The sequence below is a fragment of the Bactrocera latifrons genome, unplaced genomic scaffold (assembly GCF_001853355.1).
Source record: "Bactrocera latifrons isolate USDA-ARS-PBARC rearing strain unplaced genomic scaffold, ASM185335v1 scaffold_7, whole genome shotgun sequence".
Lineage (NCBI taxonomy): Eukaryota > Metazoa > Arthropoda > Insecta > Diptera > Tephritidae > Bactrocera > Bactrocera latifrons.
In genome coordinates this window covers 1,822,984-1,834,723 of record NW_017537378.1, presented here as the reverse complement: position 1 = coordinate 1,834,723, position 11,740 = coordinate 1,822,984, and the positions used below count along the sequence as shown (strand labels likewise).

Genomic DNA, 11,740 nt, shown 5'->3' with positions numbered 1-11,740 from the left:
AACCGTTATGTGAACAAAACTATAATACTCTCTTTAGCAACTTTGTTGCGAGAGTATAAAAATTATATATTCTCCATTTTGATCCAATACCTTTTACCATCTTTCTGGCAAGAGATTCATTGCACGCTCATAAAATTGTGGATTCTTACAGGCAAAAAACTGGTTCCCACCCMAAAAATTTTGCAGAAACCGGAACAAGTAATAGTCCGAAAGTGCCAAGTCTGGCGAATATGTAGGGTATGATAGCACATTCAAGCTTTTTACACATTTTGACGACCTCTCTGGCAATTATTGGATATCATGTTCGTCTTTTGAAACAAACCAATGAGACACCCAATTTTCGACTTCTGCGTAGGAATCAAAGTGTTGCTYAGCCAATGCGTATACTAAGATGAAAAGAAATTATAATCGGAAATAGCCAAATCTGGTACTGTGATTGTATCTTGCACCTATTGTTCTCGTATCTGTGGACAGATACATTGTCGTATAACAAAATTACTTTGCCGTGTCTTTTGGTCCGTTCTGGTCATTATTCAACCAATGCATGTTTTAAATTGTTTCATTTGTTGTCTGTAGCGTTTGGTATTAACGGTTTCATCAGCTTTTAGAAGCTAATAATGTAGCACATCCTTCTAATACCACCAAACACAGAGCCTTCTTCCCGAATCGTTCTGTTTTAGTAGTCGATTGTCCAGGATTAACCCATGATTTTCTCCATTTAGGAGTCTTGAAACAAATCCACATTGTCCAGGATTAACTCATGATTTTCTCCTTATAGGAGTCTTAAAATAAATCCACATCGCCAGTGACAATTCGATATAAAACAGATTTTCTTTCGTGTCTGTGAAGCAAAATTTCGCAAGTACCATACTTCTTCGGGTTTTTTCGTTTGTATTTCCTATACTTTTGGATATTTAGCTTTCAAAMGGTCAGATATGGTTTGTTCTGCAATATTTAACGGCTGACGTTTGCTTATGACTCAAAGTGTCATCTTTATCCAAAGCTTGCAGTTCGGCGTCTTGAAACCWTTTTGGTGGTCTTCGATGTTCGTATTATCTCTGAACCATTGAAACTATCTATTTCTTTTTGTAGCTTTTGATAGAGCATGATCACCATATGCAMGCATTCCATGTGACTCTGTAGCATTTTTCTTCCTATGGAAAGAAAAATTTAATGCTTTTCGCAAACCATCTCGTTTCGATACAAAGTTTGATCTAATCGTGTTTGTTCAATGACTGTAAGGTTCGAAAACAGTATCCTTGTATAAGTGCGACTGGGTTACGAATTGGTTAAAAAACCAGGTTCAGAACCCAGCAATGGGAAAATACCCATATTGTACCGTTTTTTTTAATAATTGCGAAAGCGCAATCCAAGTGAATGAAAATATGAATGTAGTTTCGTCGTCTCTGATCTTACAAGTACAAGGACAATTGCCGAACACATCGAAGTGCAAAAATTTGCAAACCAAAAACGTTTGGAACCATTTAAACAAGGCTGGAAACAAAGAGAAGCTTGAATTTTCAACTATGAATCATAATAAAATTAATCCATTTCTGAATTGGATGATTACTGGTGGTGCAAGTGGCTCACTTATGACAGCGTTAAGCGCAAACATTCGTGTTCGAATTCCCATGAGCTATCGAAAACGGTAGACAATCCAAGATTGACTGTTAAGAAGATCTCGCTATGCCTCCGGTGGTAAGTTGCTTTGACCACTATCCAAAGTCCAAATTCTTAATTCACACTTGCACTGTAAAAAATTTACTCATTCAAGAGGAGCAATCCCCCGGATGTGGCCAGCTTTTGCTGGTACTAGAAGAGGAATTGTGTCAAATCAGAACAACGCCAGACCAYACAAATCGATAGTGTCTCGGCAGAAGTTTCGGGCGCTTGTTTGGGAGATTTTTATKCATGCACCTTATGACCTGGATTTGGAATCAAGTAATTACCACCTSCCCCTATCTCTAACAAATGGCTGATTTGGAAAATCGGCTACCTGTATTTTTAGTAAATAGAGATGAGGACTTCTCTGAGAATAGTATATATGTATGTATGTATGTGTTCAAAATATTAAATTTCTAGGATTGAAGAATTCAATTGTCAATCTTGGTATACCCGTAACGTTTCGTATATTATTCACTTATTTCTCACAGATACATATGAATTCATACAATACTTTAAATTTGCAATTTCAGTGCCAAATGGATTTGCACCTCAACTGATTTGTGTGTCGTCGATTCGGCGGCAAATATCGGCGATGCCAAGCGCTTCGAGAGCCAGAACGATTGTCGMCTSTCATGCGGCAGATATGGCGCTATCTGGCCCATGCCCACCGGCGATTGCAACTTATCCAACGAACGCGTGCGTTTTGATCCGTGGAAGGTGCGYTTCAATGTGGTGGCGCCCGACCCTGCTACGACGCAGTATCTGCGGGAATCAAATCGCATTTTCGTCAGTAACATGCTGAAGGAGTGTCTGCGCAACTGTTCGCTGCCGAATAGCAAAGAGGTTTACGTGAAGACTACAGTGAGTTCGAATAGTTTGGTGTTGGACTGGGGCACGAATGAGACTTATCAGCTGAGTCTGCGAACAACAGGTGGGCAAAACGCATAACGGAAAAAAAAAATTCAATTACTAACGTTTTTTTTTTTTTATTGGAAATAGAAATGGCCACATTTGTTGATGTTAAAGCGCAAACAGTCTACGGTGCTAGGCATGCGCTGGAAACCCTCAGTAATCTTATAACGGGCAGCAAAGAGTAGGTTTGACTTATGATAATATTTACTTACATTTCAAGCACTATTGTTGTTGTTATGCTTGAATTGAAAATAGAAATGGTCTGCTCTTGGTGAAAGCAGCTCGGGTGCGCGATGGACCCATTTACCCACATCGTGGCTTGCTTCTGGACACCGCTCGCAATTTTATGCCTTTGCGGGTGATCAGTCGCGTTCTGGACGGTATGGCAGCCTCGAAGATGAATGTGCTGCACTGGCATGTGGTCGATTCGCAGAGCTTTCCACTGGAAATCACGAGGGTTCCCGAATTACAGCAGTAAGTATTTGAATGATGGCACTAAGAAAATAAGTGAGGATATGAAATGGATGTAGAAACAARAAAGATGAAAATACTAACGGTACTATGTAGCTAATAAACCGTAAAAAYTAAAGAAAAGYTATACAAACTAAAATGGATCCGAACGGCATTTGCATTGAGTYTAGTAACCATTTAACCRCRTTTCACCACTAGGTTTGGCGCCTACGGACCCGATTTGGTTTACAGTCGCATCGACACTCAAAACATGGTGCGCTACGCGCGCCTGCGCGGCATACGCATTATTATCGAAATCGATGGGCCGTCACATGCTGGCAATGGTTGGCARTGGGGTCCCATGTCGGGGCTGGGCAACATGGCGGTGTGTGTCAATCAACAGCCTTGGCGTTCGTATTGCATTGAGCCGCCGTGTGGACAATTGAATCCACTCAACGAGAATATGTACGGCATAATGAAGGAGATTTACGAAGATCTCGCTGAGGTGAATGCACCCGAGGAGACAATTCACATGGGTGGCGATGAAGTGTTTATACCCTGCTGGAATCGCACAGACGAGATAACGCGGCGCATGCGCGAMACGGGTTATGATTTGAGTTTACGCAGCTTTTACAAGCTGTGGGCGGAATTTCATCAGAAAAACTTGGACTCGTGGGATAATGTAACACAGCGACAGTATGCACGGATTCCCATACCCAAATCGGTGATACTGTGGTCGAGTCATTTAACAGACCCCGATATCATAGTCGAGCACTTGCCCAAAGAGCGTTACATCATACAAACGTGGGTGGAATCAGATAAAACATTGAACAACGATTTGCTGCTGAAGGGTTATCGCATTATAGTGTCTACGAAGGATGCCTGGTACTTGGATCATGGTTTCTGGGGACGCACGGAATACCACAATTGGAAGAAGGTCTATGATAATCGCATGGAAGTGCATCCGCTCGTGTTGGGCGGTGAAGTGTGCATGTGGAGTGAGTTTGTGGACCAAAGTTCAGTGGGTAAGTGTGGTGAAAAGAGAGATAATTATTTTGGAGTAAATATATTTTTGTAACAGAGGCACGTATATKGCCACGCGCTGGTGCTGCAGCTGAACGGCTGTGGGCGAATCCGAAACTATCGAGCTTGTTGGTGCAGACGCGTTTCTTRCGCTATCGCGAACGTCTTTTGTCGCGCGGCATTAAACCCGACGCTGTCATACCGAAGTGGTGTGTGCTGAACGAGGGGCAGTGTTTGTAGATATTTATTCAAATTTATACAATAAAAAAGTAAAATACTGAAATATTGCTTGTAATTTTCTTCAAGTTTAGCACTACATCGGAATCCCTGTACATATATTTTGCTACCTATTCACTATTTATTAATACATATATAAATTCGGACATACTTTGTTAGCTTAGTTTGTTATATAGCCTTGATCAATGGCATGCTTGAAAATCTGTGCAATGCGTTCCCGTTTGCTCTGCTCTTTGAATGGCTTGATGTCCCAGACATCGGTGAGCACAGCATCCTCCTTCATGTCATCCAAATCGGCCACCTCGTCGTCTTCGATCAATGACATTGGCAATGACTCAATACCCATGCCGCAACCGAAACGCGCGAAACGGCGCATTTCCTCTTGGAAAGCTTCCCAACTGAAGACCGTCGTCGGATCAGCACCTAAATCGGCGATCAGCGCACAAGCGCTCTGGTGATACTCCTAAAAGCGTTACGGTGATGAAGTTTATTAGTCAGCACAAAAAAGTATTCTATAAAATTACCTTTAATAGCTGTTCGTAGTGGSATTCTCGCAAGGCCTCACTTGTGCAAGAGTAGATGAAGAATGATATATCCACGGCGATAGAAGCACGTCGCGCTAATTGGAAATCTATGACAATGATAGCCTCTGGATGCTTGTCCTTGGAGTAACGAGTCAAAAAGTTTGGTGTCCAGCAATCGCCATGACCAATGGCCGCAAGTGGTGCTGATTTTTTATGTGACCAGTGTTAGAGAAATGTCAAATGTCAAGTGCAAGTGTACTTACAATCCGACGAAACAAGTTTGATAAGATCATCATACAGCGGTGTAGGTTGTAAAAATTTTTTAGCTATAGTTTCGTATTCCGTGCCGGAATAAGTTTTTTCCACCGCATCCTTAGCCACATTGCAGGCCAAACCGAGGAAACCGATATACCAGGAACGCTTGGCTTCATTATAGTATGTTTCCTGYAAACAATAAAAAATCATAAAAACAAAAACTAGAGATAAAGCATTTAGCGACTCACCTCCAARCCCTTTGCCGCCGCTTCAAAATTTTCGGGCTCTAAAGCACGGAATGCTAATGAAATACCATGGAAACGTCCCAATGTGCGCATTGTCAAAATGGCGTCTTCCAGCGRTATGTAATCTTGTCTGTTTGGCGCATTGTAACCACGGAAACTGACGTTTTCCAATGCGATAAAATCATTTAGACCATCGCAGTGCGAAGCGAAACATTTTGGGTACTCTGTGAATGGATTGACAGGCTTCTGACGCGCCTGAAAAGCTTCCCAAGCAGGCACCACTTTTGTGTAGAAATTTATTTCATTTCGGAAGAAATCCGCTGAGTGAAAGACTTTCCGGCGCGCTACATTATCCGGCATGCCTTTACAAATCAGATGCACTTTGACTGTTGAGCTGGAATAAAAATTTTGCTTACTTTTTTATCTATTCAATATAAATGAAAGTATTACCCATCAGTTTCATTTACGCCGAAGACGGCAAGTCGATAAACTCTACTGAGATAGGAGTCGCCYTTCTTGAAACCTTCGCCGAATTTATAGGAAGTGTGCTTAGTGCCACCGGCCTTCTGGATGATCTCATCCAACGTTTTTTCAGTGAACTTTTTTGAAATTTCCGACAGACTCATGGTTATTTAATAACTGTAAATAAAAAATATTTAATAAATTTTTAGAAGTTGCTCCAGCCGCACTTGAAACTAATTGTGATCACTTCGAGCGATTGTTACAAACTGCAGCCGCTAGTTGATTATCAACAATATATAAATAAATGCAAGTGAATACATATAAAATCATGCGAAATCGCGAATAGCTTATAGTATGAATGTTTCAGATATAGATACATAAATTGATTGCTTTGCCAGCGGCACTTGTAATTCTGAGCATACGTGGATTTTTCTGATACGTTCAAATTATCGCCGCGTCAACTTAATACCCTCTTATACTACTATAGGTTTTTTTTTTAGGTTGCAAGCTAGAAAGCAAGCTCGTCGGAACTATTTGTATGCGTGAAAGCAAGAGATAAATTTTGATAACATCAATTGTTCTAAAATTAGAAGTGAAGAAGTGCCACCTACAATCACACACATTCGTGTACTTTTCGCTAAGTTTAATTCTACAATTAGTATAAATATCATCACTTTGACTTTATCACAATGTGGCAAATAAATTAGCATACGAATTTTTGCAAGAAACCACTAAACCAACCAGCTGATAAGTTTTCCGGTTTGGGGCATTCCAAAAAGACGGCTTCGTCAGAACATTGTGGTTGTGTGGCGCGTAGAAATTAAAAATTGTCATAGGTATATGCGTATGTTTGAAAATAATTTATTCGTACAGCCAATTAATCTCAATAAGGGAAGGTTTTGATATAAAAAATAGACACTTCTTACAAATTAMTGTGTGACGTCCAAACACTCAGTTAAAGTAAACTCAAAGAATGCAATAGCAAAGTAAACACTTGACTTTTTACAGTAACACAAACACTTGATAGGATATATTTACTTCGTATAATATAATTGATATATATTTGGAATGAATACTTCTGATTAAACTACTCAACCAAATGTAATCTATTAATATTGATTAATTAAAACTAGCTAAACTTCACTGTCAACTATACGCCATCCTTATATACATTTGACTTTACAGTGTTGTATTTAATTCATTCATAAAGGTAGCAGAAAACTCGTAATGAGCTATGGCAAGCCTACTTATAACGTTAAAAGTTGCCGGTACAGCTGATAACGTAAGGCAACGCGCAACAAGTTAACGTTTTGTTTTGATATTGTTTCGCCGAAAAATTTTGACAGTTTTGATAAAGTAAACTAATTTAGCAAAACAAAATGAAACAACAAATTAATATGTGCAAGTAGCTGAACAAAATTGTGTACGGAATCCGAAAAAGGAGATTTGCACATAAAATTTAAAATAAGAAAAAAAGTAATCAAGTAGTACGTGAAAATATGTGAATAAATCTACAATACACATTGTAGAGTAATTTGTATTCGAAATAATAARTGAAAAGATTCAAAGTTCCATAGTAGCCATGAATCGTTACACAGTGAGTGCGYTAATAGGGGAAGGATCCTTTGGGCGGGTCTACAAAGCCGTACGCAAAGAGGATGCACAAGTCGTAGCCATAAAGGTTATATCCAAGGTATGGAAGTTATGTATATATATTACAATAATAAATGTTAACAAAGTGCTTAGTACGATATTAAAAATATTTATGTATATTGATACAGCGCGGTCGTAGTAGTCGTGAGCTGAAAAATTTGCGACGAGAATGTGAAATACAGGCGCATCTTAAGCATACGAATGTCATTGAAATGCTGGAATCGTTCGAGACGAAGAACGATCTGATTGTTGTCACTGAATTTGCACTCGTAGATCTGCATCGCTATCTGGCGCGCAATGGCGCTTTACCAGAGGAGAAAGCACAACGTCTTATTTGCCATTTAGTATCAGCACTTTACTATCTACATTCCAATCGCATACTGCACCGCGATCTCAAACCGCAGAATGTGCTACTCAATGAAGATTTGCATGCAAAATTATGTGATTTTGGCTTAGCACGCAACATGACCATGGGTACGCATGTGCTGACTTCTATTAAAGGCACACCCCTATATATGGCGCCAGAGTTGCTGGCTGAGCGACCATACGACCATCAGGCTGACCTATGGTCGTTGGGCTGTATATCGTATGAGTGCATGGCCGGTGCGCCGCCTTTCTGTACAACGTCAATATTGCATTTGGTGAAATTGATTAAACATGAAGAGGTTAAGTGGCCAAGCTTCCTAAGTAGCGATTGTCGCTCATTTTTGCAGGTAAGTGTTAATGCAAACGATAGAAATTGTCGGAATATTGATAATAATTACATATGTTTACAGGGATTGYTGGAAAAAGACCCTTCGCTGCGCATTTCATGGACACAAATACTGTGTCATCCTTTTGTGGAGGGCAAACTCTTCATCGCCGGCATCAAAGCGAATAATTCGCCATTCACCAACCCCCAAAAGCAAAAGAATACAAAATGCTCACGCTCTCAAAGGTAGAAAAATTGCTTTTTTTTATAATTATTTATAACTATTTTTTTTTAATTATTATTTAAAGTAGTACCAGCTCAAAAACAGAGGAGCTSTCAGAACGTATTACCTCCATGAATCTCGCAAACACTTCCCATTGCACCAACGACAATCTGACATCATCACGTGACAGTATTAATGCTATACCACCTAGTGATATTGAGAATCTCGAAACGGATGTTGAAGATAACACAGTTACTGTGCCATTCGCTGATCAATCTTTCAGAGATGCAACAGAATTGAAAGCCCTCAATGGCGACATTGTAGTGCCCCATTTCAATATTGTAACGGAGGCAGCTGTGGCGGCGCCTACAATMAATTCACAAACTTGCTTCGTCAGCGGCAACAACAACATGATACTCAACCATATGAATGACAATTTTATGTATACGGAAAACACAAACGCCTCGCCATCCCAGCAAATGAAGCAGTCGCAACAAAAGTCTCCCTCCGATAATGTCAAGTTGCAAGACACTTCGCCAAATACAAATGCGAWTGTGAAAGTGGCGCGCAGCAAGGATTTGGAAAAGCGCAAACTCAGTCAGAATTTGGACAATTTCTCACTGCGCTTAGGRCAGACACTGGATGTGGAAGTGCAGCGCAAAACCAATGAACGCAGAGAGAAGGATAAAGACAGAGATAGGGAGAAGGAGCAAAAGTGCAGCAAGAGCATGGCGCAATCTGCCGATGAAAAGCGCAGTACCGAGTAAGTGGCACAGCACACGAGTCTAAACTGTTATTTTTATAAATTCTCATACATATTTTAAGAAATACTCCACCATGTCTGCTGCCTGGTTGGGACTCCTGCGACGAGTCGCAGAGCCCACCTATTGAAAATGACGAGTGGCTGGCGTTTTTGAATCGCACAATGCAGGAAGTATTAGACGGTGAATTGGACTCCTTGAAGCAGCACAATTTGGTATGCCTATATGCCAAAAACTGAAAATTTTTWWAACTGAAATTCACGTTACGCAGGTCAGCATCATAGTGGCGCCACTGCGCAATTCAAAGGCCATACCGAAAGTGGTGGACAGCGTAGCTCAACTCCTATCGCTGCCATTTGTGGCCGATGAGTCACGCTGTGTTATAGAGCTCATACAAAATGTAAATAAAATAAAAATTCATTCTAAAATAATTACAATAATAAAAAGCGTTAATTACCAAACGCYTTGCAGGTTTATATCGACGTAAAGCTCGTGCCCAATCTCATGTATGCGTCCAAATTGTTGATTTGCCACAAGGGCGCCGGCGATTCGAGCGCTTCCTTGACACAGGCGCACGGCGGACGTGCCGTGCGCGCCATGGAGGAACTGAATAACGAGGAAATATGCACCACATCGCGTCTCTATGAACTAATCTGTCACTTGGTGCACATGAAGCAGCAGTTCCTCACGCAATTCTGCGACGCAGTGGCCATATTGGCGGCAAACGAACTGCTCATCAACCTGCTGCAACACGGTTAGCGTTGGAAATAATGTAAAAGTAGTACGCAGCTTCTAAACAAACGATTTATTTACAGATTTCARGAATGCCAATGCGGTGCGCATCTCAAACTGCATTTTGGGCCTGTTGATATGCGTGCTGCGCGAGCTGCCGGAAAATGCGGATTTGGTGGAGCGCGTCATATTCAGCGGCAAGTTGAATTTAGTAGCGCTTTTCAGCAACAGCGATGATTTGTTGCGCATGCGCATGTGCATGCTCTTTCGCTTGTTGGCGCGTTTCAGTCTGCGCGGCSTGCAGGGTGTTTGGTGTACGGATCTCAAGAAAGCAATCGAACATTTGGCCGATGACGACAACCTGGAAGTGCGTGAGGTGAGTGATTTWTTGTATTTTGCGCTTGATTTTGTTGTAATTACAAGTTTACTGAAACAGATTGCCGAGAGCACATTGGAGGAACTGCGCCACTTCACTTTCTATGCATAAAAGTGGCCAAAAGCACACATAATAATGCTACAAACATGACAGCTACACTGGCAGCACAATGAGATTAATACCGTTAAGTTACTACTTTTTGCTAGTATTTACTTTTTATATACTTTTTTTTATCGTAAAAAAAAACTCTTTTTATATTTTTGTAACTCAAACCAAGACAAATGTACGAAATCATATTTAATTTTTTATATTTTGTGTACGTTCCTCTGGACGGTTTCGTCTAAATAAACTATTTTGAAAATACTCCAACAATTCGTCTAAGTATGAGCCCAGCCGATCAAAGCTAAATAGATAATACGCATTGCAGTCCTCCTGGTACATTTCGTTCAGCTTGGATATGTCCTTTTCGGAAAGTCCTTTGCGTTGACCCAAAGAGGCATATGGATCCTAAGCGATTGGAAAGTGAAAACAAAGCTGTCAAGCAACTACCTACCGGCAAAGCTCAGTTCTTCTTACCAGCGGTTCAATGGTCGGCTTGCCATTCTTCGTGAACGCCTTCGAACTATAGTGCATTACACTCTGATAATCGTACTCCACGCCGAAGTTGGTAATGTATGTGCGTGCGTATTTGTTGAAGTTGTGCGCATGCCCGTCGAGTATGTTCTCCCAGTTGATCTTCACGTATTCATCGCGTTCCGTCGAGCTTTGCTGGTGATAGAAACCGAGCGCGTGCAGCAGTTCGTGCACGATGACGCCATGCGAGACGCAGCGCGGCGTATTGAGGTTAAGTACCTGCGTATTATGAAAGGTTACGCATATTTTTTATTTTTTTTTTTTTTGTAGATTTGTGGTGTGTGTGTGTGTTTGCAAACCTGTCCGCCTTGTCGTCGGCCCACGCTGGACCAGCAGCCGGTGTAGTTGCCTTTAATGACTATCCAATTGGTGTCGCCCTTTTCGTAGGGTCGAAATCGGATGCAAGTCTTCTCGTGGTACTCTTTGAAGGCCTCCAAAATTGTCATCATTTGCGTTTGGTCTGTGGTACAGTTGATAAGAAAAAGAGTAGTTTAAAATCTCTTAGGTAAATATTGTAGGTAAACGTGGCGAAATGCGAAGGCAGTGAACTTTGTGCATTGTAAAGTGTCATTGGATTTATTCTGAATAGATATGTCCAAAGAAAATTCAAGAGTAACATCTCAGATAAACTACTACACTCCACCATTGAAAGACTCATAACGGGTTGTCCAGGGACTTTGTGGTCGGACGCCTATACTTCCTTCAGCAATGAAGAAACTTATAACACTTAATATATGAGTCTATCCGTCGATTAATTCGGAAGATGAAGTCATGTGTAAAAGATTACACAAGTGAGGAAAGTTCTCTGATCGCCATTCCTTTGGGAGTGGCCAGAAACGACCCTTTTCGACTCAAGCAGCTCACGACTTCCGGTCTTAGACCAAGTATACTCTGGGTA

The 11,740-nt window shown here is 41.0% G+C and overlaps 4 protein-coding genes across 15 annotated transcripts in view; 2 read left to right on the top strand and 2 right to left on the bottom strand.

Annotated features, from left to right (window-relative positions):
• Positions 1 to 4,333, top strand: part of LOC108975854 (chitooligosaccharidolytic beta-N-acetylglucosaminidase) — an 8,040-nt gene extending 3,707 nt beyond the window's left edge. For all 6 annotated transcript variants that reach the window (XM_018944627.1, XM_018944626.1, XM_018944625.1 and 3 more), the window contains exons 3-7: positions 2,196 to 2,596; positions 2,665 to 2,758; positions 2,833 to 3,051; positions 3,247 to 4,052; positions 4,109 to 4,333. In XM_018944627.1, coding sequence (XP_018800172.1) covers positions 2,196 to 2,596; positions 2,665 to 2,758; positions 2,833 to 3,051; positions 3,247 to 4,052; positions 4,109 to 4,290 — 1,702 coding nt within the window. In that variant the 3' untranslated portion in view covers positions 4,291 to 4,333. The remainder of the gene's footprint in view (positions 1 to 2,195; positions 2,597 to 2,664; positions 2,759 to 2,832; positions 3,052 to 3,246; positions 4,053 to 4,108) is intronic.
• Positions 4,326 to 6,893, bottom strand: LOC108975856. Of its 6 annotated transcripts, none has more exons than XM_018944632.1 (6): positions 6,812 to 6,893; positions 5,762 to 5,950; positions 5,315 to 5,705; positions 5,075 to 5,255; positions 4,812 to 5,014; positions 4,326 to 4,750 (listed from the first exon to the last, which is right to left on the bottom strand). In XM_018944632.1, exons 2-6 carry the CDS (start codon positions 5,935 to 5,937, stop codon positions 4,448 to 4,450), a joined length of 1,254 nt encoding a protein of 417 aa, XP_018800177.1. In that variant the 5' UTR covers positions 5,938 to 5,950; positions 6,812 to 6,893; the 3' UTR covers positions 4,326 to 4,447. The 6 variants fall into 6 exon arrangements, with proteins under 6 accessions (XP_018800177.1, XP_018800174.1, XP_018800179.1 ...); XM_018944629.1 differs by lacking the exon at positions 6,812 to 6,893 and adding an exon at positions 6,700 to 6,803; XM_018944634.1 differs by lacking the exon at positions 6,812 to 6,893 and adding an exon at positions 6,448 to 6,474.
• Positions 6,894 to 7,179: 286 nt separating this feature from the next.
• On the top strand, positions 7,180 to 10,365 carry LOC108975853 (serine/threonine-protein kinase fused). Of its 2 annotated transcripts, none has more exons than XM_018944621.1 (9): positions 7,180 to 7,466; positions 7,555 to 8,139; positions 8,203 to 8,363; positions 8,426 to 9,103; positions 9,166 to 9,316; positions 9,373 to 9,501; positions 9,573 to 9,855; positions 9,917 to 10,209; positions 10,270 to 10,365. In XM_018944621.1, exons 1-9 carry the CDS (start codon positions 7,356 to 7,358, stop codon positions 10,318 to 10,320), a joined length of 2,442 nt encoding a protein of 813 aa, XP_018800166.1. In that variant the 5' UTR covers positions 7,180 to 7,355; the 3' UTR covers positions 10,321 to 10,365. The 2 variants fall into 2 exon arrangements, with proteins under 2 accessions (XP_018800166.1, XP_018800167.1); XM_018944622.1 differs by having other exon boundaries at positions 7,181 to 7,466; positions 8,429 to 9,103.
• A 93-nt stretch (positions 10,366 to 10,458) lies between these two features.
• Positions 10,459 to 11,740, bottom strand: part of LOC108975857 (zinc metalloproteinase nas-14) — a 2,918-nt gene continuing 1,636 nt past the window's right edge. Inside the window, exons 3-5 of the mRNA XM_018944636.1 lie at positions 11,142 to 11,302; positions 10,786 to 11,061; positions 10,459 to 10,716 (exon numbers count right to left, since the gene is read on the bottom strand). Coding sequence (XP_018800181.1) covers positions 10,507 to 10,716; positions 10,786 to 11,061; positions 11,142 to 11,302 — 647 coding nt within the window. The 3' untranslated portion in view covers positions 10,459 to 10,506. The remainder of the gene's footprint in view (positions 10,717 to 10,785; positions 11,062 to 11,141; positions 11,303 to 11,740) is intronic.